Here is a 26335-nt window from a genome sequence, read left to right as displayed (position 1 = left end):
TTATTTCCTAATGTACATTTTTATGACACTTGGATCATTGTGTATATTTGAGTTTCTGTGGATGTAGACAGAATATTAATTAAAAATAAAGTCTTGGTTATAAAGAGCTAATGGTTGTGTGTTTGTCTGTATGTGTGTGTGTGTGTGTGTGTGTGTGTGTGTGTGTGTGTGCGGTGCAGCAGTGCAAAGTAAGCACATTCAAGGCTTGCTCTTTTCCTGCTCTGTCGTCCCTCCTTCTTATCTGTGCCTGTGTGTTTCCTCCCTGGAGGTTTTAGATTTGTTTTTCTCTTCAGAAACATTGCTGCTTGTTTGCCACTGAAATTCTTAATGTCTCCACCCCCCCCACTCAAAAAAAAAAGAAAGATCAAACGAATCCGTGCCGTGTTGGAACAAGAGGATTTAACAGTCCTTCAGAAAAATGGCCTATTTTTACTCTCGTACTTTATTTTTATCAGTAGTGCCACCCCTTCGCAGACATGCCAGGTCACAGTGAGATCAGACCAAACCAGAGCCAGAGGTGCGCTGCTTAACACAAGGCGTATCCTATGGCGCCTCCTCCACCCGCACCAACAGAGGCGTAACTGCGTGTTCATAAAAGCGTGACACGGTACGGTCCCCATCGCCGGTGCTGACAGGTGCTCACTGATGCGGCGTTTCGGTTTCTGCAGGTGGCTGTCACTGGGTGGGCTCTCGCCTCCAGAGACGATGAAGCTTTGGTGGTTTTTTTTTTTTGTACTGGCTCGTTGGCAACGTGTCAAGCCTTTACTGTGTCATCCTCAGCGTGCTGTAGTTGTGTGCGATTGACATTTTTTTTTTGTATTAAAATGCATATTTCATACACTATGTAGCCATAACAATACAGCTTTGTTTTTCCTCTTTAAAGGCCCACTATGAATGGGCCCCGTACTTCACGAACCCATGCCAGCACACGGATGAGTTGCGTGCTGCCAGTCTGCAGCTTCCCTGTGTGTGCGTGTGTGTGCGTGCGTAACTGTGTTCCAGCCATCGCTGAACCTTAAATAACATATCCATGGCACATACTGCTCAAGGGCCCGACCCCCGTGGCCCATGCTCCTCGCAGGGCCGCTCTAATTACATGTCTGTTCTTCACACGCTGGCACCGTCGGGCCCAGCGGCGATCTCACGGGACCCTTTCCGTCGACTTGCTAGATATCGAGCAGGGGAGATCAGCCGTGACGACGACGGGGATGCTCATTATTATTATTATCATCATTCCATTTTAGACATCTGTTGATAAGTGGTGATGGAAATCTGTTCCCCAAGCACAAATGATGAGTGTCAGCTAATAATGACTCCTGTATCGCCACAGGTACGGAACGCGAATGTTTTGGGTTTTTTTTGGTTTCGTTTTTTTTTCCTTTTTTTTTTTTCTTTTCTTTTTTCAGTAAGCGAAGAAACGTTCCGTTCCGAAATCCGCTCGCAAGGTGCGTGTGCTCGCTGCCGCGGTCATGCGATGCTCCTGCCCGGCCTGGCGCCGTCACATGACTTCTCCCCCTCCGAGCGGCTGCAGCCAGTTGTTTACGGGCGCCGATGCACTGGGTCAGCGGACGCTGGGCTGGCTGGCCGTCAAAACCGCCCGGCACGCAGGAGAGGGAGGCACGCCAGCACAGGTAAGGCCGGCCGGGAATGCCCCGCGGGTCCGACTCGGCCGTGGAGGGGCTCGTCGCTGTGACAGAGCGGGACAGTGGCTCCGTATCCGACGAAGGGGGGGGCAGGGGGGTACCTGAATGTAGACCCAGCGGGACAAGGGGGGAGCTCCATCTGTTTGCACCGGAGACAAGAAAACCGCAGGGAGCCGCGCTAGTGCCGGAGATTAGCGGGTCGACTCGGAAGGGAAGAAAAGGCACAGTCAGACGTTTGTGACTTCGAAGTGTGTATTTTGCGACGGTGGCCGTGTCCGTTGATTGCGGCGAGGTGGACGCAGACATTTGTTTCGGCTGGGTTGCCCCAGTAGGATCCAAAGCCCTGATGTTCAGTGGACCAAAACAAAGAATAAGCTAACCTACCCAGTTCAAACACAGTAAGCTATGCTAGACACTAGAATTGTTAGAATTGCTGCAGAACAACCAGGCCCGTTATTATTATGTTTATTATTATTATTGTTATTATCTAATAACAGCATAACTATATTTGTTGGCGTTGTTTTGTAACTGCATGACAGCCATCCACGGGACGGGAGTCTCCCCTTGAATAACCTCCTGTCTAATCTCCATTTGCCTCGTAGCCTGTAAAAGCCACCTGTGGTCAAGAAACTTGACTTGACATTTTCGGTAAGAGACTGAGAGAAGGAGAAAAAGTTACTTCCGCCGGGGTCGAGACGGAGATGATTGTGGCTTTATTGTGAAGGTCGTGAGCGGAAGTGCGGTTTAGCGATTTGGATGTAATGTCCCTGGACTGTTTTAGCAGGAAAACACAGGCTAAAAACGCGAGACGCTTCTGTCATTACGGGGCAGAGATTGGTCTCCGCGCATCTAACGCGACGCCAGTAAATAGACACATCCCCAGCGAGCAATCCCGAAGCTCGTCCAAAACCGGCCTGGCATCAGGAGCACGGCAGCAGAGATAACTCATCAGTATTTGCTGAGAGGATTTATCCACCTTTTTTAGCCTGGCTTTTTGTGGGGGGGCCCGTGTCGCACGCCCGTTAGACTTTTTTCCACCCACGTTTTCCACTTGCTCACTCCACATATAAAACACCACTGACATGTATGATGCTCACTTGTTTTTTTGGATTTTCGTTTCACGGTAACGTGCTTGACTCCCGAAACGGGAACTCGCTCGCGTAATGCCTCAGCGACAGTTACCGGTACATACCGGTGGCGGCATGTATGAACGGCGTTTCGCGTTTTAGAGCGCAGGACACCGCGCGCTGGTGACGGGCTTGAACGTGGCACGGGGAGGGAAGCGAGTCGGTGGCGAACAGGTCGACGACTCGCGCGCTGTCATCCTCACCCGGCCGTGGCTACCGCGTGCACCGGGTGCTGAGCTGAACCCCCCCTCAAATGGCACGCACCCACGGATGATAATGATCTTGTTTCTCAGAGTACATGCTGTACAGTGGTTGCTCACATACACACACTAGTTGAGAATAATAATGCTACAAAATTATCCATTTACGTAGGGCTGTGTGTAACTATTATTTTAGTTATCGATCAATCTGCTGATTGTTGTCTCCATTAATCTGTTCATTGTTTGGTCTGTAAATTCTGGGAAAACATTTTTTTTTAAATGCCCGCCAAAATTTCCTTAAGCTGAAAAAAGCTCCTTTGTCTGACCAACCGTCCAAAACCCAAAGATATTCAGTTTACAATGGTCAAAAAAATCTTTGCACTCCAGAAGCTGGAACCACAGAATCTTTGGGATTTTTGCTTGATAAAATCGCTGCCCGGTAATCTTCCGTCGATCAACTAATCAATCGATTGCTCCAGCTCTAACGGTAAGATCAATTATTAGCTTGGAGCCGATCTCGGCCAGTAGCAGCCGGCGAGCTGCTCCTCCGGCTGGTAGGACTTCTGTCTGTGAGCGGCCGTCTAACACAGCAGTGGACCCCAGTCTCCTCCACCGTGTTGATCAGAAAAGGATTCGCTCGGCATTACTCTCAGCTTCCCCTTTTGTCCCCCGAGGTTATTTCGGGCTCTCAAATTCTGTTTTGGAGAAACCTCGGGGCGCGGGAGGGAATGACATTTACCAACGGCCCCGGGCCCAATTCAAATCCACAGTCACATGAAAAGCAGCCGAGATCTCCATGGATGCTCCACCTCGTGCTCCAGCACGAGAACTACCACAGGGTTTACTGTACATGACGCCTACGTATGCTATGTCTCCAGGATCGTTAAATGCGAGATGTTTGACGCATTTCACCGGACACGCACAAGTTATCACACGCACAGGACGACTCGCGCCACCAACACCTTTAGCTCCCAGCCTGACTCAGGCTTCAGGGCAAACAGCATGCAGGCAGGTGCTCCTGTTTGTACGTCTCTGTTGTTGAGTAATGAGATTTCAAGTTAACAGCAGTGGGATTGTTTGAGCTATTGATTGGTCCGTTATCGTCACATAAACAGGTGGTGTGGAGGTGCGTTCACGCACGAGGAGCAGATGCCTAATGGTTGAACTGAAGCATGCGCCTCACATGCACACAGGCTCAGCACACCAGCACCAGCCCATTGTGATAACTGACCCCTCAGTCCCGGTTCATAGTTATGTTGTTGTCTTATAAATTACACATTCCACACCTACATTACATGCAGCGCTGCCCCTGCTATTCTAACCGGCTCAGCCCTCATCTATATCCCACATCTTCTCTCGGCCCTGCCTGGAGATAGTTCGCATCCTTATCTGAAATGAAACCATCTTCAAAGCAGTTTTTCTACACTTGTCCTTTGTAACACAAGTTAGGAGGTGATTAGCGGGCAAACATGAGATGTTAAGGGAGGCGACTGATTTGACTGATATGACAGTACTTCCGCTACTGCAACCTCTCACAACAGTCCCCAGTTACCAGATGTTTGAAATATTTTCTTGGCTAGTCTATCTGTTTTGTTGCTGTGTGTGAGCTATGAGACAAGACAACCGTAAGATATGGCTGTCACCCATGATTTTGCTCTAACTACATTTTGAGATGTTTTGCTCATGTCTTTTCAACCGCATGCAATGCAGCTAATCTGATTTTTTGGGGTAAGATTTCTTGATGCCATATCAGTTGCAGTTTTGGGCAGTTTACAGACCTGCAGTATTTTCTCTTCACATTTTGAGCTGTTTTTTTTTTTGTCATTTGGTTTAGGGCATAGACACGAGCAGTACCCCTGCTGAATCCCCCTCAGGTTAATAGTATATTAAATCATCTTAAGGAAAAGTGTTCACCTCAGAGCATCACAGATTATGTTTCTCTTCCTCGCTGCCTCTGCAATTATTGTTTCCACTTTCACTTCCCTTTCTGTTATCTCTTCATTTAAACCTCTGTCCTTTTCCCCTGCTACTCTGAGCTCTGACCTTTCTTTTACCAGTGTTTGATACATTCAACATTAAATACCACTCGCAAGACAATCCCCTGCCTCACCATTTGGCATTAAGCTCCTCTTTACTTCACCAACAATGACTCAGTACATCTGAATGTGTCGGACAGGTTGTTCCAGAAGTTGCCAGATAGGGACAAGGACCTGAAGTGTCCACAGCCGGTCCTCTGTTCCTGCCGGTTCAGCCCTGGTACGAAGGCGCCATGGCTGACCGTGAAGAATCCAAGAAGATGAATGGCAGTGCTGGCCACTCTCCCCATCTTTCGGAGCCACCCAAAGAGAGCATGCAGCTCAAGAAGGAGATCTCGCTGCTCAACGGAGTCAGCCTGATCGTGGGAAACATGATCGGCTCTGGCATCTTCGTCTCCCCCAAGGGTGTACTAATCTACAGCGCCTCTTACGGGCTGTCACTAATCATCTGGGCCATTGGGGGCCTGTTCTCTGTGGTCGGGGCCCTCTGCTACGCTGAGCTGGGCACCACCATCACCAAATCAGGGGCATCTTATGCTTATATCCTGGAGTCATTTGGCGGCTTCATTGCATTCATTCGTCTCTGGACTTCCTTGTTGATTATCGAGCCCACCAGCCAGGCAATCATAGCCATCACATTTGCAAACTACCTGGTGCAGCCGCTCTTCCCAACGTGCGAACCGCCGTACGCAGCCGCTAGGCTCATAGCAGCAGCGTGTATATGTAAGTACACTTGATCCACTCTGGATCCCCACTGTTGTTTGCGCATGTCCGTCCACCTGTTCCTACAGGAGTAGACTCAACTCTAAGAGCATCTGCGAAACTCTCCTCTCTCCCCAGGCTTACTGACGTTCATCAACTCGGCCTATGTAAAGTGGGGCACCCGCGTGCAGGACGTTTTCACTTACGCTAAGGTGGCGGCCCTCATTGTCATCATCGCCACTGGCATCGTCAAGCTGTGCCAGGGTGAGTGGTGTCACTACAGTACTGACCTTTTTCACATTCACATTTTCGCACCAGACTGATTTTATAGAAGGCTTGAAATCCCAGCAGCCAATGACAGTGGAAGGACAAGGACTGATCCACAACAGTTTTGAACAGCCACATATAAATAGTTTTATGATCGTCTTTTTCTTTTTACGTGGATGCAATAAGATTTCACTGACTGTTCCTTTAAATGTTGTGTCTGTGTCTTAGGCTACACGACCAACTTTGAATCATCCTTTCAGGGATCATCTACAGATCCTGGTGACATTGCACTTGCGCTCTACTCTGCCCTCTTCTCTTACTCCGGCTGGGACACCCTCAACTTTGTTACTGAGGAAATCAAAAACCCTGAAAGGTAATTTTTCCCTTTTTTTCCCCCTTTTGAATGTACGAGTGGTGTCAGATCAGAATACGTGAATCAGCCTGGTAACGATCCAGTGTGCTGTTGCTCCAGGAACCTGCCCTTGGCCATTGCCATCTCTATGCCCATCGTCACCATCATCTACATCCTCACCAATGTGGCCTATTATGCTGTTCTGGATGTTAGTGCTATAGTGGCCAGTGATGCAGTGGCAGTGGTGAGTAAACAAAATGTAAAGCGCTTTGACAGAAGAAGCTGATGAGATGGCGAACAAGTGCTTTGTGTTTGTGTGTCTGTGTGTGTCTGTGTGTGAGCTGAAACAGCAGCTAAACCAGTGAATGTGTCTGGTTCAGACATTTGCAGATCATACTCTTGGTGTGATGAGCTGGACCATCCCCATTGCTGTGGCTCTGTCCTGCTACGGAGGCCTCAACGCCTCCATTATTGCTGCATCCAGGTGGAACACACACCCACACACAGTAATTCGAGCAGCGCCGCAGAAATCTGCAGTAGTTATTTCATAAAAATGATTTACTGGTAATTTACTGTGCCTAAGCGGTTCAGTTTTATATGACCAGTATAGCAGCCTGGTACTTTGCCTGTTGAATTACCTGTCTTAATTCATGTGTACTGTGTCCAGGTTGTTCTTTGTGGGCTCCCGCGAGGGTCACCTTCCAGACACTCTGTCCATGATCCACATACAGAGATTCACTCCGGTCCCTGCTCTGATCTTCAATGTATGAATATGAATCAGTTACATGTATATAATGGAGGAAGTACAGGAAATGTCCACTTAATGGTAGTATACTGTAAGGTGTAGCCTTCTCAATTTAATAGTTACCTTCATTGTACTGGCTGATAGGAAGTTGTAAACATCAAACCATTTTTATTTATTTTATTTTAAATTCTATGCTAAACTCATTTTCCATTCTACAATCTAGTAAATAAAACACAGTTTTGGTCTTAATGGAAACTAAACGTATCTGGCAGCAGTTCTTTATTTTAAACCACCTATTCACCTCTGGTAAATGAAAATGTTGATCAGTTAAGAAGCGAAAAGAATGGATTCTTCATATGGCAGCGAACGCTCCAACACTCATTGACATCGTTCACTGTCCTCGCCCTCCCTTTCTTCCTCCGTCCACCGTCCAGTGCGTCATGTCGCTGATTTACCTGACAGTGGAGGACGTCTTCCAGCTCATCAACTACTACAGCTTTAGCTACTGGTTCTTCATGGGTCTGTCCATTGCCGGCCAGATCTACCTCCGCTGGAAGGAGCCCGACAGACCCAGACCTCTCAAGGCAAGACCCATTAAACACACATGTGGAAAACCCGTGCACCCATCCATTAATCCACTTATCTGTGTCTGGGTCATAATAGTAGAAAACTAGGATAGAAGTTGAAATGGGATCAATAATTGTTGCACTCATTGTGATACTTGACTGCCATCTACAAAGGAGTTCACAGCAGAGAGTACTAATACTAAGTGTCTACCATTGCTTGTGTTTCACAATCTGACAACTGCATTTCCCATCGACACTGGTAGTTCCTAAGCAGGTGCTGACACTTTTTTTTTGGGTTTCGTGTGTGTGCTTGTTCCATTTGTTACTGAGGATGAACACGTGTTCGCATTTGTGATCATATTTGTGTTTCCTTGTGTCATACATAAATGGGTAAATTTTCATTCTGCAAACTTTGATAAATTTCCAGTGAATAATACAAGTTCTTCCTTACAGATCCCGTTACAGCTGAATTAAGGGGAGAAAATAACATTAAAAAATTCAAGCAATGATTTTTGGTCATTTTAACAATACTACGTGTTTTGTTGTGTTTCTAGCTCACGCTCTCCCTCTTGACTTCTCCCCCTACAGTTGACTTTATTGTACCCGGTGGTGTTCTGTCTTTGTGCTGTTTTCCTGGTGGCGGTGCCACTCTACAGCGACACGGTCAACTCTCTGATTGGCATTGCCATTGCCCTATCTGGCATTCCTGTCTACTTCCTGGGTGTCTACTTACCAGAGTCCAAACGACCACCTGTCGTCACCAAGCTACTGCGTGAGTTTTCCACACACCGGGCACCCTAAGGCCCACTTGTCACTTCAACCGCCATCGTTCTTTGGCCTCACTCAACAATGTAGACTCAACGGATTTGTTGTTGTCTCTTACTGCAGGTTCTATGACTCACTTCACCCAGTACACCTGCTACTGTGTACTGACAGAGATGGACAAAAGAGAATAGCATCCAGTACACTTTAGAAGAGTAGAACAGTAGAACTTTAGCCGGCAGTCTCTGCATCCTCGAAGCTGACAGTCACCAGGGAACTGGACATGGGATTCTGCTGTTGAAAAAGGATTTATGACTTTTTTTCGTAATCATGCGGAAGCTCTCAGACTTCCCTGACTTCTTTACAACACTGGGAATGCTGCCACAGATGCACAGGTTCACTCACAGATTTATAAAGGTAGAGACAGTGCTGTTATTGCATACTGTTGATATTGTTACAAGCAGTTTCATTTCTTCATCCCACTATTTAATCACCTTCATTCAAAATGATTCGCCTTTTTAGGTTACAGGTAACTGTACAAATGCCTTTTGAAAAGTATGTGCCTGTGAGATGAGAAATAATAATGCAAGTATATTTTATTATATTGATTAAGTTATTGTAACTGGATAGAGATATTATGAGCAGTATTTGTGAATGTGTTTAATCTCCCCTGAGAATCAAAGCATCGTAAATTGCTTGCTGTTCACTTCCTGAATGAAAAAAGGGAAGAAAATATTTTGTGTCTTTGGCTATGTGAAGATGTTGACCCATCATCCCAATGTCATTGCCTTTATCTCATTTTGGTGCTATTGTGTAGTAGTTTTTTTGTTTCTTCATTCTTTGCATTTCAACTCTTGTTGCTATACGCTGAAATTGAACACTGCCTTCTTCCCATTTGCCGCATTTAATGACTTTTGTGAATGTTTAAAGCATTTTGGATGAGGTGGGTTTAGTGTCTTCAGAATCCGATCTGTCTAGCATTGTAGGAAGCTGGAGACTTCCTGTTCTTTGTATTTGCTTTAAACTGTGTATCACTAAATCAATTTACTCGAATTCTTTAGTGCCCAATGTGCTATATTCAACACATCAACAGACATTGAGGATTAGATCAAAATAGCATTTTTGTTATCCATTGTAGTTAAATTGTTATCCATCTTTAGGTCTAGTTGTGTAACAATTCTATATCCTGTGTTCTAAATAATCTCAAGTAAACTATGCTTCAAACATACTATATCTGACACTACATTTCATCTTAAATGGCACCTCTAGGCTTTAATCTAGTGCCATTAAGGAAATCATACTTTGGCACTGGTCCACTCGTGGTCCAGTGGTCTGACTGTATTTCATTCACACAAGCACCATATGGCCACAAAGTGCAGGCTTGACTAACGTGCCAGATCCTTTTTTCAACCATGTATAATCATCAGGAAACTGTTAAATACTAAGAGAAGTGAAACTTTAATGTGCAGTAATACAACCACAATCGTGTCATCCCAAATGATTAAATTAAGTATTAAACAAGAGACAACTTGTTCCCTGCAGTGGAAGTTTTTTTGTAGATGGAGAATCCAGTTGGTGCCAATGAAACCTTATTTTCAATCAAACGTCTGCATTACAGCCCTTCGTGTCATGTGCTGCATGTTTGGCTTGTAATGCTCCAACAGGTTAGGACAGCAGAGCTTCTCCTGAATCCTGGGCAAGAGAGGAACATTTCCAAGATGAAAATCGTTGATTATAATTTTTGATATTACCCCCCCCCCCCAAAAAAATAAATAAATAAATAAATAAAAAAGACACTGCGTCATGTTGAAAATTTCAGAGCAGCTGGGACTTCATTTTCTACATTCTCCTCCCACGTCTGCGGTCACTGGTCTACCTCAGAAAAATAACACTGCGTTGCCTAAGGAATATAAGTGAGCAAAACAGCTCATCAGATCACCAACCTCAGCATTAATAAGAATTTGGATTTTGAATTAGGAAATGTTTACTCTCCAAACTGATGTCTTGAGTAGATTTTTCTACCTAATTATATGGTCAATAAATAAGTTTTTAAAACAAACCAGTTTGTGTTTATCATGCAGGAAAAATTGACAGACATGTTTTGTGTTTATTTTGAAAGCTTTCTTTTTATACACATCTACATATTTACAAAAGTTTAATTCAACAAGCGTCCGAGAAACAATCTGAACTTCAAGGGGAATTTCATTACCAAACTCACACCCACAACGAAAATGATGCAACACGCTTTCACATTATGCAAAAATCTAAGACAATTATATGTGTACACACACACACACACACACACACACACACACACACACACACACACACACACACACACACACACACACACAAAATGCGAACACCCTAAATTGCAATCACACGGCCCGAGACGTCTTACTAACAGAACTGTTAACAGCACAAAGCATACAAGGCATTTATCACACTAATGTGCAATATTTCTAACACGCATCCACTTTAAACACACAGAAATTCACTCCACCACAATTAAAAAATAATAATAAATTTAAAAAAAAATTAAAGACACTGGATCTTTCTGGAAAAACCACCTAACCCTTAAAAATCTGTGTAGTAAAGAGAGAGATGACTTCACACTTAAATAGGTGTCCACGGATATGGTGTGTAAGCAATTTGCATTTTAGTTGTTTACAAATTTTGTGACTCAGTGACACAAATACTTTGAAGATATAGGGAATTGTTACTGGTGTTAATACAACAGGATGCTTGTCAGTCAATTTTACTTGAAATTGCAAACTTAACAAAATCTGATGAGTGCTACACATAAATTGCTACACTTTAAAATGGTATTTCTTGGAAAACGTTTTTTTCAGGCATGTTTCCATATTACGTGCCATACTAGCCGTTGGTTTCCACCACTCTCACCTACACAGAGGTCTATGGAGCACGGTGTTATCAATGGGGAGGGCATCAGGAAGATCCATTGACAGGTGTGGGTTAAGGGGTAGATCAATCGGAATTGTATCTGTCTCCATCCTCATCATCCTCCTCCTCACCACGGCAGCCCAGCTCATGCAGCACTTCCCTCTGGTAGCACTCCCAGCTCCTCCGGCTGTAAGAGTGCTCCTCCTCCCAGTAACCTGCATACAGGAAGCAGAAATCAGCCAACGAATGACTGGGTTAAGTCACTAGCATTTGGAATTGCAGTTGTGAAAAATTCACTATTAGAAACGGTCAATGTTGTCTCTCTAGATACATACATCAGTAATGTGCCTTAATATAATGATTAATGGAAATTGCAAGTCTTGTAGAAGACTGGGATGTTTCTAGTGTTTTCTGTCAGGTATCACAAGGTGAACAAAAGGTAGAGAGAAGCCGTGTACAGAGCATTCTTGTCTGCATGTCATATTCCGGTAGGATCACATTTTGGGAAACAAAAACATCCTGCATGTTTCCAAATAGTCAAACGTTTGTCTTTTCCCCTTTCCTAACCAATTCATCTTCTTAACCACTATGGGCCTAGGAAAAAAAAAACAAAAAAAACAAAACAATACACAAGATCTACTCACATGAGAAGTAGGTAACGCACTTTGACCTTTCAGTAGGTCTCCCTAAAGACATCAGCAACAACTACTTTCTGCATACACTTTTTTGTAAAAGGGAAATGAGGGAAAATTCACTTCAAGAGAAAGCAATTATGTAGTTTAGAATGTACTACCAAATAATATGACTAGCATTATCCAAGCTTATGTAGCTTCTGACTACACAGGCTGTGGTAATAATGGGTTTTAAAAAAAAAAAAAAAAAAAAGAGCCCATGTCCAAATCTACACGGACTTGAATGGCACATTAATACATACCACCATAGCGCTCCTCTCTGTCACTGTCTGCATCACTTTCCTCATCCGGGTAGTCATTCCTCCAGTTGCCTTCCTCATTTTCATCATCCTCATCTTCATACACCTCCTCTTCATGAACCACAAGGTCAGGCACCTGGGAAAAACAGCAACCCTTTATCTGAAAGCCTCGGTTTCATTGACTCATTATTTGTTTTAGTATACTTAGACAAAATGTTGAGGATAATGAAATAAAACCAGTTTTATTTTATGTTTAAGACATAAACTTGTATTAACACTTTTGGACAATCACTTTGTTCCATTATCCAAATTTTTGAGCCACCTGCCCAGAACTTAAAAAATAAAATATGCAAGGTACAATTTAAAAAGTTCTCTGTTGGGAACGTTTTCAGACCAAAATAATAAGACTGCAAGAAATGTCATCCACAGTTTTCCGTGCTACTTCCTATATTGAGGTAAATGAAATGAAAATGTACCCCATTACTGTCAGTAGTCTCATTTTTCCATATGGTGGCCTCAACTGTCACATCAGAACAGCAACGTGTGGAAAAACAAGTTTATGTGGTACTGATTGTCTTAACGCAGTGTTAGATCCAGAGGCACTGCTTAGAGTTAATAAGCCAAATATCAGCCAGACAGCAGGGACAAAATTTACAGGTAGCTCAGTAATATAGCCACGACCAGCTGCATGTCAGCTGACCCTTGCTGATTTATCTAAATATACATTTTCCAAGCAGTTAGCCCATAACAGGTGTGAACTCAAACCCCATGTCTACGCTCTATTTACTACATGTCTTCATTCACTCACTCCGATTTCAGCATTCATTCATCTGTCTGTCCATCCATCCACACACACCAGTTCTCCCTCATCAGCGTAGGCCCTGACAGACAGGATGTCTTGGATCCACCCTTGTATGATCGTTTCTTGGTAGTAAAGGTCGTAGACGTAGTCATCGTCCTGCTCCCGGTGCTCTTCCCCCAGTCTCTCTGCAGAAATGCTCAGACACTCCCGCAACATCTTTGTGTTGTTACACAGAATCACTTCTGGGTCTGAGGACAACGTCTTAAGAAAAATAGAGCGAGAGAATAAATTAATCACTACTGCAGCGATCGATATTAGAAACGTTGACTAATGTCTTATATAGCATTTAACAGATTAACCAAGGCAGTTAAGGCACAATACCATAAGGAGAGAAACAACTAAAGCATTTGTGTGCCTTTTGTCAAAACCATACAGATGTATTCTTTGTATTCAAAAAGTATTTCAACAATTAACTAACAAGCTATAAAACAGTTTGGTAAATGTACTTTGATTACCTTCAACTTTACATTAATGGATTATACTGCTTTCCTAGTAATTCTAACCTTTCATTACGTACAGAACACCCCCCAGACTTTTGACTATGATCAGGGAGAAAAACATGGAGTTATGGCAGTTAGTTAACTGTTAATGCATTTTCATTACCGTTACACATAATGGCGAAACACCAGCAACCTGGAGGGACAACTTGTCATAAATTTGCAGTGATCCGAGCAGCTTTAGGAAAGCTGCTGCTGCACCTGCACCAGTACAGCTCATCAACTTCCTTGGCAGGGATGCTAGTAAGCAGCTCCGACCTAAAAGATGCTGCGTGACTGTTCTCCTCACAGTGGGAGGGCTGGATAACGTCCCACAATTAGATACCCGTACCAACGCGGATTCTTGTATTTGGATTCCTGTTCCTTACAATTATTTTCCAATCCCTTTCATAAACTAATTTAATGCTTCACACTGCTATAAGAAAACCTGCCAAACTTGCAATATATTAGGACAACTACTCTCCGTATGGCTATGCAAGACATACTGGCTATCGATGAAGACGGGACCGGCAGCTGACGGTGGGCATTAATTATGAAGTAGTCGCATTTCTACAAAATGTATATTCAGGCTTGTTCAGCAGTTGTTTGTTGACGCCAGTGAAATGTAACTACACTTTAACCCTCTCTGCCACGGCCTTTGCTCTGCTACACGCTGTGCGTATGTGGAAAACACCGCTCCCATCAGTTTTTCCACAACTTAATCGAACAACTGAAAGCTGAGGCAGAAAATGAGGGGAGAGAGGTAGAGGGGTTATCACGTGCAACCGAGGTTCACGGATAAAATCAAACCAGGGACATTGCAGTTACATGGTAGGAATCATAACAACATCCCCCCAAGTTATATATAACTGTCAATTAGACTATTTGAAGTATCAATATCAATATACGGTATGGTAACTGATACAGACAAGACTCAAATAATACTCATCTCTAGTCAGATAAAATAGAGCTCAACTCACCTTGCCAGAAGATTTGCCCTGCTCCTCTACATCTTCATGTACGAGATCAACCACCTGGATTTCACCAAGACCCCAACATTTGTCCTTCTCTCTCCCAGGTTCCCCTGCGCTCTCAGAAGCGTCCGTCTCGGGGCTCTGCTGCTCAGCTGGACTTGGCAGCCCTGTACGGTGGCTGGAGAGTATTCTGTAGCGTTCCTCCCTCCGGGTGCTCCACTTTGTGGCCCGTAGGTCCCCAATTATCCGCTGGGAGCTGGCTGCAGAGGGGCGCAGTGCGTGGGCCGTGCGAGGCCGAGCCAAAGCCTGTCGGACCTGCGTCTGAACGGGAGCATCCTGGTGATGAGAGTGACAACGAGAATGTACAAGGCTCTTACATGGAAACGAGACGATATTTAGCTTTCATTCCCGACACCTACAAGTCGGAAGAAACTCAAGTATGCGCCAAGGGATGATCCTTCCAAAAACCTCTCACTACCCGTAATGTCTTCAAACCCAATCTTCACTGCATCACTGAAAAGGTACTTGATTTCTCGAAATGTCACAGTGAACAGAAACACAATCAACAGTTTAGCATATGACTATTTAAATAAAAAGGCCAGAAATTCGCTTGTAATAACATTAAACCAAAAAGGTGCAGACCCTTTCTAAAAAATATGTACCAGGATGTTTACTTAAGCTAATGAGCTTGCATGTTGGATGTGACTTAAATGTTTGAGACCGGATTTAATGGCGTTACAGTTTGAAGCTACGACAGTTTGTATTCTGGATTAAGTCGAATCATTTTTCGAGGCCTGCGACCACGTCACAACTACATTCAACACCAACCAAATGAGCTAACGATAGCGCAGGCTAATGCGATTTGGAGGTGATATATGGCTAATGTTGGCTAACAGCGTTGACTAGCCTGAATGCTGTGCTAACAACAACTAGCATACAGGGCGCGCTGTTTTCCAAAAATAACAATCGCTCTAATAAGTTAAATTCAGCTCGCTACGAGCCAACCAATTTTACTAAAATGTTTCGTTTATACCTACACGCTAACTAAGGTGTATTTGCCTAGAGCTAGCTATGCCTAATGTTTCCACCGGCTGCAGCGTTGCCGTTAGCCAGCAGCGCTCGGTTAGCTAACACCCTCGCTTGGACCAGCGGGCCTCTCACCTGTGTCGCTACGGTCGCCACGAGTTTGAAGACGGAGTTTTCCACCTCGGCCTCAGTGGGCTCGGGTACCGTTTCGGCCGAGCTCTGGGACGTTTCCGGCCGGATACGCTTGCACGCCAGCAACAGAGCATCTGCGGGGTCGGTCCCCCGTTTTCGCTTGACTCGCAAAATCGTCGTGTTCGGATCCATGTTGTTCCTCTGTCTGGTTTGTCTGGCAGACGGAGAGAAGGAAAATCCCGGAGCGCTCAGTCCGTCTTTATTTCCGGGTACCACAAACGTCATAGCACGGCGGAGCCCGGCAGGTAGGAAGTGTAAACAAATACAGGCGATTCCTCCAATTGATAACTTGAGTCCTTGAATAACATTATTTCCTATCGTCGAGTTACTTAATGCATTTCCTAGAATTATTATTTAGTGCCCTCAAGTTAGCTACTTAATTTGTCCACTCGTTTATATGTTCACAAAGCTCATACACTGGAGTGTGTCGCTTTGATAATACTGATATACTATAATATATTATAATATATTAATATATATAAGGTATTTAATTATAATCAATTAAATGCTGCCTGAAAAAAAAAAATTGTGATTAATTCGATTTACAAATAAACTATTATGTCCAAACGCTGAACAGTTATTTATCTTGTAAAATATTAATTCTATGACTGTGTCTTTCAAGTGAGACTAAATAAATGAAAATTTAAAATATTTAAAAATATTTTCCAAGAGGTTTTCATACTTCAAACTGTTTTCCTGTCAAATTCGATCTCATTTCATTTGTCCTCCCCAGTTTCCGCCCACTGGAGTCCAGCTGTCCACAGAGCAGTTGGTTTGGTCGAGTTTACATCTGTACTGGTGGCAGAAGCTGGAAGTTTCAACCATTTAGCCATTACCTTTATTTCGCAGGGACTCGATCAAAATGTGTTGTTGTGGAATTAGCCGACTTCGATTTTGTGGATATATATTTTTCAATCAATTCATAATGTCTCAGTTCGCTGAGCTCCTGCACAATCTTTCCATGGAGCCCGTGGCAACTGCAGAAGTATCCCCTGGGTTACAAGGACCCCTAGTTAGTCATTACTGAGTAAGGATGAAGTCACAGAAATGGAGCACAGTACATACTTTACAAATGTATTTGACATTGTTATTAACTTAACTACTAAGCCCCTTTTTGTTTTATTTTTATTTTGTTTTATATGCCATTGCTACTCATTACTATAGCATTACATCAATTTTCTACTATTTAATCAGTAATTCACCAGTAAATCAGTGACAACATTTGCCTATCCATATTTGAAAGACCATAAGAATCATCATTGTAACAACAATAAATAACTAGAAAGGTTACTGTTCATGATGCATTATTTTCTATGTATCTTTTTTTAAAGAAACAGCAAGATATCCCAATTTTAAGTTACTGTTAGTTAGCTGAATAAATGAATATGACTGGAGCCAACAGTTTAGTAAACACCTAATATAGGCAATGGATAATATTTGTTTTAGCTGTGACTATCAGTTATTGAAGCTGGTAGTCATCATTTTCTGGGAGCAAGGGCCTCCTATTGAGGAGCTGCATTCAGATCGGGACTTGCAGGTCAAAGCCACAGACCACAGGAACATAAATACACCTGAGAAGAGAAAAGAAAGGCTGTGAGTGCTTCAGCAAATCATGAAAGCACAGTGCGTATGGTGTAAAGAGGATCGTGCACATACTGACCCTGCAGGGAGTTTAGTATAGTGAATACATAGATCCCAGGCAGAGAGATGTAGGTGGTGCTCATTAACCCCCAAGGTAACCCCAGCACACAGCTGAGACCCAGCACCGTGGCACAGTCCTTCCATAACCTGGTCCCTTTTTCTCTGTTCATCTTCTTCCAGTCACTGATGCTTTCAGTGCCTCTGCTACCTCCTCTTATGCCCTGGAGCTTAAACACCACCAGCCCCAGCATGCAGGAATTACACAGTATCACCAGGCATGGAAGGGCCATGGTAGTGACGTAGCTGACTGGATGGCTGCTCATCCAGCATCTGCGGGTTGTCAAGAATTTAAAGAGTAAACTTTGAATTCCAAATGAGCCTCATGTGGGCAAAGAATAAAGCAGAGCGCGAGTAACATCACGTTATGTATCTACTAAGAAATCAAACCTCCTGTGTGATTGAATGTATAAAATCTGAAAACATGAATCTTGCTATCTTACTGTGCTACTGCGTTACTCGCTGTGCTGTTTTCGGCATCCTTCAGTTCCAGACTGTGTTTGCCATAAACACCTGAAATCCCACAAGCCCCTGCAATCAGTGTAGGAAGACCTGCAGAAAGACGAGAGGGATACAGAGTTTTACTTTGAACAAGCCCTGTCAATGGTTAAAATGGATATTAAATTCAAAGACCAAAATAAAGTTTAAGATCAAAATTCAAACATTTGTGTTTCCTGTTACTGAACTGCTGTTCTTTACAGTGCATTAACAACCACATGACTGCCCGCAGCATTCCGCAGAAATGCATACTGTTTTTGTTCACTCTCATCGCTCTCGTCAGCGTTCTTTCCAGATGCAGCAGGCAGCTACTTTAAGTGACTACACACTACTTGCCCATCACCAAGTGTCAGACAGACAAAGGCAGAGCTATTTATCAGGTGGACAGACATATGACTCCAAATGAATGCTAAGATTCTTCCACAGCTGCTGGTTTTGTAACAGGTTTGCCATATAAACTTAGAAGGTCAAAATATGTCAGTTTACAACATGGTGTCCCCATGTTGCTCCTGCTGGCTCCAAGTGGCCAAAAGTGTCTGTTGCGGGTTTAAGGACCATAACTTTTCAGATGATATTGTGCTTTCGTTGTGCATATACCCAAACAAATTCGCAGTAGATAGAATTACCACAAACCAAGTGACACACAAGGAATGTAAGGTCTTCAGGGTCTGCTGACCTAGTGCCCTCTTTGCCCATTTGGTAATCCTGCCTTTGTGTATATGCTACAGCATGAGGTACAAACGCTGTAACCTTTCGGCAAAACATTGCTCTACTGCACCCCTTGTGGACAAAAACTCCAGTCGGTACCTGTAACTTGCAGAGGTTGCTCTAAATGGAAAAAAAATGAATGTGAAAACAAGAATATGGAACTGTGTATATTGACCAAATAATTAACAATTTAGTGTAAGGATTTAAGTGTCTGTTAGCCAACTAATGTTCTCACAATTAAGGCTTTTTCAATTAGTTTTGATTATTTCATGACTGAAAAAAAATCAGATGTAAATAGTCCATTAATTCCATTTGAGCTGTTTACACAGGGGATTTTACTCTGGATATTTTTCTTCTGCCTTATGGACAGTATACTGGAAGAAAGCATATCCATACAACCTTAATATTTAGCAGAAACGCTGTCCCAGCACAGTGTTTCTGCACTCACCAGCACTCACCCCATCCCACCAAGCTGAGTTTGAGCAGGTATCTTCTGACGTAGATGTTGAAGACTCGGACGAGGAGAAGGTAGAGGTGGAATCCCTCCAGAGCTGTCCAGCTGAAGGTGGCCAGCATGGACCAGTGCAAAAAGAGACCCAGAAACCAGCAAAAGAAGCCCTCCTGGTTCTCATTCAGCTGCCGCACCCAGAAGGTGGACAGCAGATAGCTGATGTGGAGGCAGAGCAGTGCCACCGTTAACTGGATATGCACACTGATGGCCTTCTCTGGGCGCCGCCGTCTGAAATACAAATCGTGGTAATTTTTGTGCTTTTAGCAGACACAGTGAAACATCTGGCCATTTTGACCTCGATTCTACGGGTACTTCGCCTCAACTTGGTCCTATGAGCCCAGTGGATTCCCAAATACTCTTTTACGTACTGATCACTTGCCCTCCTGGTAAAAAAAAATGTTGGTCAAAGTAATGCAGTTTGGATGTGACTGTTCAGTCTGATCAGGCTGACTGACTACTGTACCACACTGACTTAAGACTTTTCCTGATTCTGCCTTCTTTGATCTTTCTGGCATACGGTATTCAAATTATAATGAGGGGGCTATATCCCCTCAAAGCCTAAAGTTGGGGGTATGCTTAAGAGGAACCAGTCTGTGCGACTTGTTGTCCAACCTCGTCGGAAGACAAAAGTGTTTATAGTTGCTCCAAATGCCACACTCACACAATTACTGTTTAAATATGTTGGTTGTATATACAAAAAGTGACAGAAATAGTTGTGTAATCAACGAATAAAGAGAGCTAGAAAAAGAGGAATATTTGTCAAAATGTCGGTTCCATTAAGTTACAGAAATTAGTGGATGCATTTCCCTCGATTCTGATGTCGAGAGGGTGTATGGGGGAGGGGGTTTCAGATGCTGTTCAACCACCTGACAAGAACATGGCTGGAGCATGGTGAATCCTCCAGTCATGGTCCTACATTGATTGGATGCTGTCATGTTGAATTTAAAGATCTCTGTTTTTCACTATCACCTCAAAACCCACTGGTGGGGGGGGGTGGCTGCACTTTGAAACATGAAAATCTGTCAAAAGTCCCGCAGGTTGGACAAAAGCAACACAGAACAGATAAGCTTGACATTCCCCACTGTCGGTATCGGACTAGGCACCCTGTCTACATGCACCACTGTGTAAAGAAGGCTGGAACATGCTTCCTCTGGGCTGCCCAAAAGAGAACATGCGCAGCTGCCAGTCAGATGCGTTTCACATATACAAGTACTTGTACATGTGAGGTGTATGGTTACATATGTAGAGCTGAAGTCATGTGTTTTCACAAAGGCCCTAGGTCAAAGGTCATCGGAGGGTGCCTTGCAGCTTGAATAGGCGGAAATGCTTTGGATCTATAGCCATAGGTGAGTGACGTTTTTCAGGAAAAACAACTGCCCTATTTAAGAGTCGGTGGTCAAGGCTGATTTTCAGAGCCGTTCATTGGCTTCACACCCTCTCACGAACAGACCTGCAGGTGCTTGATTTGACGCTGTACTTCTTCGTAATAAACCTTTATGTGCAGTCAAGACGGTGTACGCAGGGCTCCTTCATCCTCCTCACATCATCAACACCATCTAATGAACTACACAAACATTAACCATTTTTTTTTTCTTTCCTGTATTGAAGCTGCACCCTGAGAAAAGATGAGACTGCAGCACATAGAATAGTGAGTCAGGCCTGTTTCTTCAGTCAGTCTCTTCACACCAACTTGCAAATTGCAGCCATGACTGGCTTCTTAACCAAAAAGGGCATCATCATGCTTTGATCCGCAAGACCATAAACAAGCAACATGTACTGTAAGAGATGCAAGTGAAACAATGTGACTAATTCAAAAACAGTATCAATATTTATGTCCTGTGGTTTAACTTCTACAGGAAATAAACACTTGTTCTGTGAAATGAATACAATGACAACAAACATGTATTGCTTCAGTTCCTCCACAAAAAGGACAGAACATTACAGATATTTTTATGATATTATAATATGATTCACCCTCTGGAAATAAGAATTTGAATATAAGAGACAAAAAAACTCACTGTAGACATATATAGAGGATCAGGCTGATGATTGCAAAGAAGATGGAGAGTGCTGATCCAATGCAGTTGATATAAGTAAGAATCAAATAATTAGGTGCATCCACTGATATTACAGGGTTCTGGAACAAAAAAAAAAGATATAATAAAAATTCCTCTCAGAATGAAGTTCAAAAGTCTAATACAGGCCTCCCCAGGAGACAGCATTAGTTGATTTAGTTTTGTCTTAAGTACAGCTCCGCTCTGTGCCTTTCTTAAGTGCATTTTCATCGACCTGTTTTTATTTGCATTTTCAATCTGCACATGAAAAAAGGAGTGGAAACAAAAATTGACAAAAAAGGTTGAAATATTGAATATTGCAAAAAAGAAAAAAAAATCTTTAAGCTTCACTGGGTTGGTGTGCATTCATTTGCATTTTCGTCTGCAGATTTTCTGAAAAGCTGGTTAAAATTTACACTACACTTGGATGGAAGTCTGACTGACAAATTTGTATCAATGGTAGCTTATAACCGATACAATCCCTGTTTGGGGGGGGGGGCATTACGTGGCATGAGGTGAATGAAAGAACTAACAATGACAGGAAATGATCAGTATGAAGTAAACTATTTACCACAAGCACAGCAAAGAAACTGAGGTGGTTGCAGCTGCAAATAAACTCAGTTCCACTGTCAATGGTATCACAACCCCCTGTGCTCCAATAACCTAAAAAAACACACATAATGATTATTCATAAACTGCCTTTTTATTTAGAGCAACAATAATGTGGGCTGGCATAATATATAGCCTACCTATTCCATCCTCCAGCTCTGACTCCTGCCAAAACACACAAGTCCCATTTTCCCCCTGAAAGATATTCCAAAGCGAATCAAAAATCAGACGAAAGCAGATTACATTATCCAAGTGTATGCTAGCACAGCTAGTTTTGTCTTTTTACCCGGTTGTTGTGTTTGAAGGTTAGTTTGATGGGTTGTGAGAGGTTTCTGACGGGCTGGCTCCCTGCCATCACTGCTAGGACTAGGGCTCCCATAACAGTGTATTGCTTCGGGGCAGACTGGTTGGGTACTATCCCCCCTACCGTTGCCCTTCCCTGAGGCAGACCCTGCTACAATGACAAACAGAGGTGGCATAGGAGACACGAAAAGATTAATTTGAGGCAAACTCAACTTCCAAAACATGCGAACAATTGCAACAACATTAGCTACAGTATCAGCCTTTCCTCGATTTCATAATACGCAATGGCTGATTATGAGTGTACGGAGTTCATGGAAGTCAAAGCAAATCAGCTGGAAGGGAAAAGGGTTACCTTGTCAAATTATACAGATGGAGCCAACAGTGCCAATTTATTAAAAGATTTTGTACCTTCAGGGCTACTGACCTCAAAGTAAGTGCTGTTGATCAGTGTGGCCACCAGCAGTACCTCCTCCTCCAATGCAGCTCCTCTGCTTCTCTGGAGAGCCGAGGATGGGATGTGAACCTTGTGTTCGAGAGTGGGTCTCACTTTAGCCTAAAAGCCATAAGTACACACAAAAGCATGGAGAAACTATTTACAAATATTGGATACACAGAAAGCACATATTTTATATGATAAGTAACTAAAAAAATGTATGGAAATTAAATTCGTTGATTTGATGATTTTAATTCCTCGGATTTTTAAACATGTCCAGGGAAAAATGATATACTGGAAACTGTAACATCCTGAACTCTACTGTACATGTATGTGTATGATGAAGACAACAAAAAGTGTTTTTCTCCTGTTTTGCTCATTTGTTAGTGAATGTCGTATAGAGCTTAAGATTGTTTTACCCCTAATAATTGAGGACCAGAGCCGATTACCCAAAATATAACCTCACCTCTTGAGACGAGTTTACCCTTTGACGAAAGAAGTTAGGCATGAAACGCTTTCTTATTGTACACGTTGCAATCCTGTCTTCATAACACCTACCAACACATATTTCACATATTTCATCAATCATGGAGTTATACAGTAATATAACCAACTACTATGCTATTGTAACTACTTTAATTAATAGTGATTTTAGGCGAACAGACAACACAGATAAATTGTCTTCAGGTTATATAGTCCTAGTTGAAATTATTGGCAGACGTCAGTATTTGGAACATCTTCAGAAATAAACACAATTAAAATGTCGAAATATTTCAATAAAACATCCAAAGTTACTGAACAACAGCGAAAAAAAAAGCTTCCATGTAGTGAAATAAAAAATATAGACATTGAATGTACACTGTCACCCGTTTGATGAATTTTAAATTTGTTCCTCACAAAATAAAAAACAAATAAGACTCAGCTGTGCTTAATTTTCAGTGTTCACATGACCTGAATTAACCAGTGAATGATGGTTTTACTCCATAAAAAGGGGCTGATTGTTTCCAGTTTCTTTTTCACAATGGTGAAGACATTGTCTGTCTGAGAGCATCAGAAATGCTATGATCAAAAAACATGACAATTCCAAAGGCTACAGGTCAATCGCCAACGATCTTGAAATCCCTGTTTCAACAGTTTGTAATGTTATCAGGAAGTTTCACAGTCATAAAACTGTTAAAATGCTTCCTGTACGTGGTGCTAAGAAGAAACTCAATGAGAGAAGTCTGCAAAGGTTGATGTGAAAAGAACACCACGCAAGACATTTAGAGAGCTTCAGGCTGACCTGGATCAATCTGGACTGGTGGTTTTTCCCCATACCATAGGCCGCACACTAAGTTGCACACTGACTGACAAATTTGTATCAATGGTAGCTTATAACCGATACAATCCCTGATTGGGGGGGGGTGCCAAGGAGGACACCACCATTGATAGAAAGGCACAAAAAGGCAAAACTAATGTTTGCAAAACCTTTCAGAAGATGAGCCACAGGCTTTCTGGGATAATGTTCTATGGACAGATGAAACCAAAGTAGAGCTCTTTGGGAAAACAGTGCATCAGTTTGTTTATAGGTGATGAAATGAAGTCCATAAGGAGAAGAACATTCAACCTATAGTAAAACATGGTGGAGGTTCTATCATGCTGTCGAGCTGCTTTGCTTCCTGTGCTACTGGAAGCATTGACTGTATCAAAAGAATGATGAAATCAGAAGATTACCAAGGATTTTTAGAATGTGTTAAATGTGTTACCCAGTGTCAGAAAACTCAGTTTGAGGTGAAGGTCTTGGGTCTTTCAGCAGGACAACGGCCCAAAGCAGACATCCAGCAGCACAAAAGAACGGTTGAAAAGGAAAAGATGGACTGATTTAAACTGGCAAGCAATGAGTCCTGACCTATGTTCCATGAAAACCTTTGGAGAGAGCTGAAATCTGCCATTGCAAAAAGGACTCCTGCAAACTTAAAAGAGCTTGAACACAAAGCAGTGGAAGAGAGACAGAAACTACGAGCAGACAAGTGCAAGCGGCTTCTGGATGGTTACATGAAATTTTTAGGGGCTGCCAAAATTGTGTTGTTTTTTTTGTTTGTTTGTTTTTTTATTTTATTTTGTTCAGTAACCTTTCACATTTTATTAAAAATATTTTGATTTTACAAAATTGGTTAATTTGCATTTAGTTCTGAAGATATTCTAAATTCTGTACTTAAAATTAATAGGTGCTAAATAATTCAACAAGGACTACACAACAGCACTGCTGAGTGAAAACTCTTGTCATTAATTTCATGATTATTGATCATAGTTATTTATGGGTTGAGAAAGTTGTACACCACTTTGACTGACGAAGCCATTACAAACCATTTTGAGATAAACAGAGAAATGCATGTGCGTTTAGTTCATGAAAGGCTGACAGCCTTTTCCATGACAACAATATAAGTTATAAAAATTGAGTTGCATAGTCATTTTTAATGTGCTTATTTTGTCTCGGGCAAAATCATGTCAAAACTATCCTGACAGTCATTAGACAGCAGGGAACAATCACATGTATACATTAGTGTAGGAGAAAGACACCGGATATAACCCTTCAAAAAAAAAGGAATGTAAGATCTACAGCATCAGCTTCGTATCTACTGTACGAGTTACCTGGTCCAGGGGATTATTTGACGACACTCTGTGAGGAGATTTTCACAGTAATCTGTCAGAGTGGCAGACACAGAAACAGTCAAAGATAGTACAATATATGAATGGACATACAAATTAAGCCTGACAGTTGAATTAGATTAAACTCGTAAGTGACAGATCTCACTCCAGAGAATCACGAAAGGAAAGATTTTGTGTTGTAACTATTTGACCACCGCTCACTGGGGGAAACTGGACTGTAGTGTTGCACAACTGGTTGGGTAAGAGCTACTAAAACCAGGTAACAAGGACCACGACTGACTTCGTTTTTCCTTCGGTTTGATGATCCAAAGCTTTGATAGATTAACAGTTAAAACGCTATTCAACTCATAGGCACACAACCGCAAACACACAACAAATGTTGAAAACTCACCATTAGCTTGAGTTGTAGAAAACCAGGCAAGTGTGATGAGAAAAGGAGTAATCCACATCGTGTCTCACTGTTCCTCAAACACACTTATGGTGACACAGTTTATGCACAGTGTTGTTCTGCTTGTTGATGAGGGGAGCAGGGAGTTTCACATCTACATCACATGGTAGTAGAGTGGGGATGGAGATGCCATGTGGGCAGGAAGTGATTCATATGAGATGTGTTTTCTTATAAGCTGCTGATGTTAATTTTAGCTACTGTCTGACATATTTTATCTGCTCAAATTGTGTATTTATAGATTAGTAGTGAAGCCCAGCTATCATCATTTATTTATTTTAAAGCGTTATCACTGAAAGAAAGCAAATCAAATGTCCACCGCTGACAATATGACCCGAAATTAAAGTGGGCGATCCGGAGCGGCGTCGTGGAACCTTCAATTAATAAGTACATAAATCTAAATGGCAATTTTATACATGATAATCTGGGTTTATGGACCGTCAAAAATCCATCTGTTTTTACTGGCCCTCTCTGTGTGCCTGTAATTCGGGGTGTGCATGAGAGCGTGCTTCATGCACATTACCGTGCCAACTGACATAGGCCCATGTATTCAACTCCACCCACCGCTACACACCAGATCTCAGAAGTCCACATTTAACTATGATAAAAATCTCCAACGTTCGAGCCTGCCTTACAGAAAAGAGGAAGTTTCCAAATGCTAC

At 42.6% G+C, this 26335-nt stretch overlaps 3 protein-coding genes and 1 long non-coding RNA gene across 8 annotated transcripts; 2 read left to right on the top strand and 2 right to left on the bottom strand.

The window, feature by feature from the left end:
- The first annotated feature begins 1551 nt into the window (after positions 1-1551).
- slc7a6 (solute carrier family 7 member 6) lies at positions 1552-10416 on the top strand. Of its 3 annotated transcripts, none has more exons than XM_040136582.1 (10): positions 1552-1631; positions 5147-5729; positions 5847-5972; positions 6204-6348; positions 6448-6571; positions 6708-6811; positions 6995-7091; positions 7507-7656; positions 8227-8410; positions 8527-10416. In XM_040136582.1, the coding sequence occupies exons 2-10, from the start codon at positions 5240-5242 to the stop codon at positions 8592-8594; spliced, it is 1488 nt and encodes a 495-aa protein (XP_039992516.1). In that variant the 5' UTR covers positions 1552-1631; positions 5147-5239; the 3' UTR covers positions 8595-10416. The 3 variants fall into 3 exon arrangements, with proteins under 3 accessions (XP_039992516.1, XP_039992535.1, XP_039992524.1); XM_040136601.1 differs by lacking the exon at positions 1552-1631 and adding an exon at positions 1800-2041; XM_040136590.1 differs by lacking the exon at positions 1552-1631 and adding an exon at positions 3507-4220.
- Positions 10417-10499: 83 nt separating this feature from the next.
- Positions 10500-15993, bottom strand: slc7a6os (solute carrier family 7 member 6 opposite strand). Its single transcript, XM_040128861.1, has 5 exons — positions 15709-15993; positions 14554-14883; positions 13092-13298; positions 12239-12371; positions 10500-11519 (listed from the first exon to the last, which is right to left on the bottom strand). Exons 1-5 carry the CDS (start codon positions 15988-15990, stop codon positions 11389-11391), a joined length of 1083 nt encoding a protein of 360 aa, XP_039984795.1. The 5' UTR covers positions 15991-15993; the 3' UTR covers positions 10500-11388.
- Positions 14880-17055, top strand: LOC120790896. Its single transcript, XR_005707586.1, has 2 exons — positions 14880-15068; positions 16499-17055. It is a non-coding gene; the product is annotated as an uncharacterized LOC120790896 (long non-coding RNA).
- Positions 16753-25723, bottom strand: LOC120790871 (adhesion G protein-coupled receptor G3-like). 3 transcript variants are annotated; one of them, XM_040128831.1, is made up of 12 exons: positions 25620-25723; positions 25211-25262; positions 23046-23133; positions 22571-22699; positions 22130-22297; positions 21984-22038; positions 21806-21897; positions 21199-21317; positions 19128-19408; positions 17907-18015; positions 17426-17736; positions 16753-17336 (listed from the first exon to the last, which is right to left on the bottom strand). In XM_040128831.1, the coding sequence occupies exons 1-12, from the start codon at positions 25675-25677 to the stop codon at positions 17221-17223; spliced, it is 1578 nt and encodes a 525-aa protein (XP_039984765.1). In that variant the 5' UTR covers positions 25678-25723; the 3' UTR covers positions 16753-17220. The 3 variants fall into 3 exon arrangements, with proteins under 3 accessions (XP_039984765.1, XP_039984782.1, XP_039984773.1); XM_040128839.1 differs by having other exon boundaries at positions 17084-17336; positions 22130-22294; XM_040128848.1 differs by lacking the exons at positions 23046-23133; positions 25211-25262 and having other exon boundaries at positions 16758-17336; positions 25620-25713.
- Positions 25724-26335: the final 612 nt, after the last annotated feature.

Source organism: Xiphias gladius, chromosome 1 (genome assembly GCF_016859285.1).
Source record: "Xiphias gladius isolate SHS-SW01 ecotype Sanya breed wild chromosome 1, ASM1685928v1, whole genome shotgun sequence".
NCBI lineage: Eukaryota > Metazoa > Chordata > Actinopteri > Istiophoriformes > Xiphiidae > Xiphias > Xiphias gladius.
This window is presented reverse-complemented; position numbering and strand designations above follow the sequence as displayed.

Coding starts and splice junctions, on each gene's coding strand:
- LOC120790871 (XM_040128831.1), bottom strand. CDS start 25,677: ATGTGGATTACTCCTTTTCTCATCACACTTGCCTGGTTTTCTACAACT. Junction 23,134..25,210: donor CAAATAATCCCCTGGACCAG/GTAACTCGTACA, acceptor ATGTGTTGGTAG/GTGTTATGAAGACAGGATTG. Junction 19,409..21,198: donor ATCCTCTATATATGTCTACA/GTGAGTTTTTTT, acceptor TTTGTATTTCAG/ACGGCGGCGCCCAGAGAAGG.
- slc7a6os (XM_040128861.1), bottom strand. CDS start 15,990: ATGACGTTTGTGGTACCCGGAAATAAAGACGGACTGAGCGCTCCGGGA. Junction 14,884..15,708: donor TGGCGACCGTAGCGACACAG/GTGAGAGGCCCG, acceptor TCTCATCACCAG/GATGCTCCCGTTCAGACGCA. Junction 12,372..13,091: donor ACGCTGATGAGGGAGAACTG/GTGTGTGTGGAT, acceptor TGTTTTTCCCAG/GTGCCTGACCTTGTGGTTCA.
- slc7a6 (XM_040136582.1), top strand. CDS start 5,240: ATGGCTGACCGTGAAGAATCCAAGAAGATGAATGGCAGTGCTGGCCAC. Junction 6,572..6,707: donor CCAGTGATGCAGTGGCAGTG/GTGAGTAAACAA, acceptor TGTCTGGTTCAG/ACATTTGCAGATCATACTCT. Junction 6,812..6,994: donor TCCATTATTGCTGCATCCAG/GTGGAACACACA, acceptor TACTGTGTCCAG/GTTGTTCTTTGTGGGCTCCC.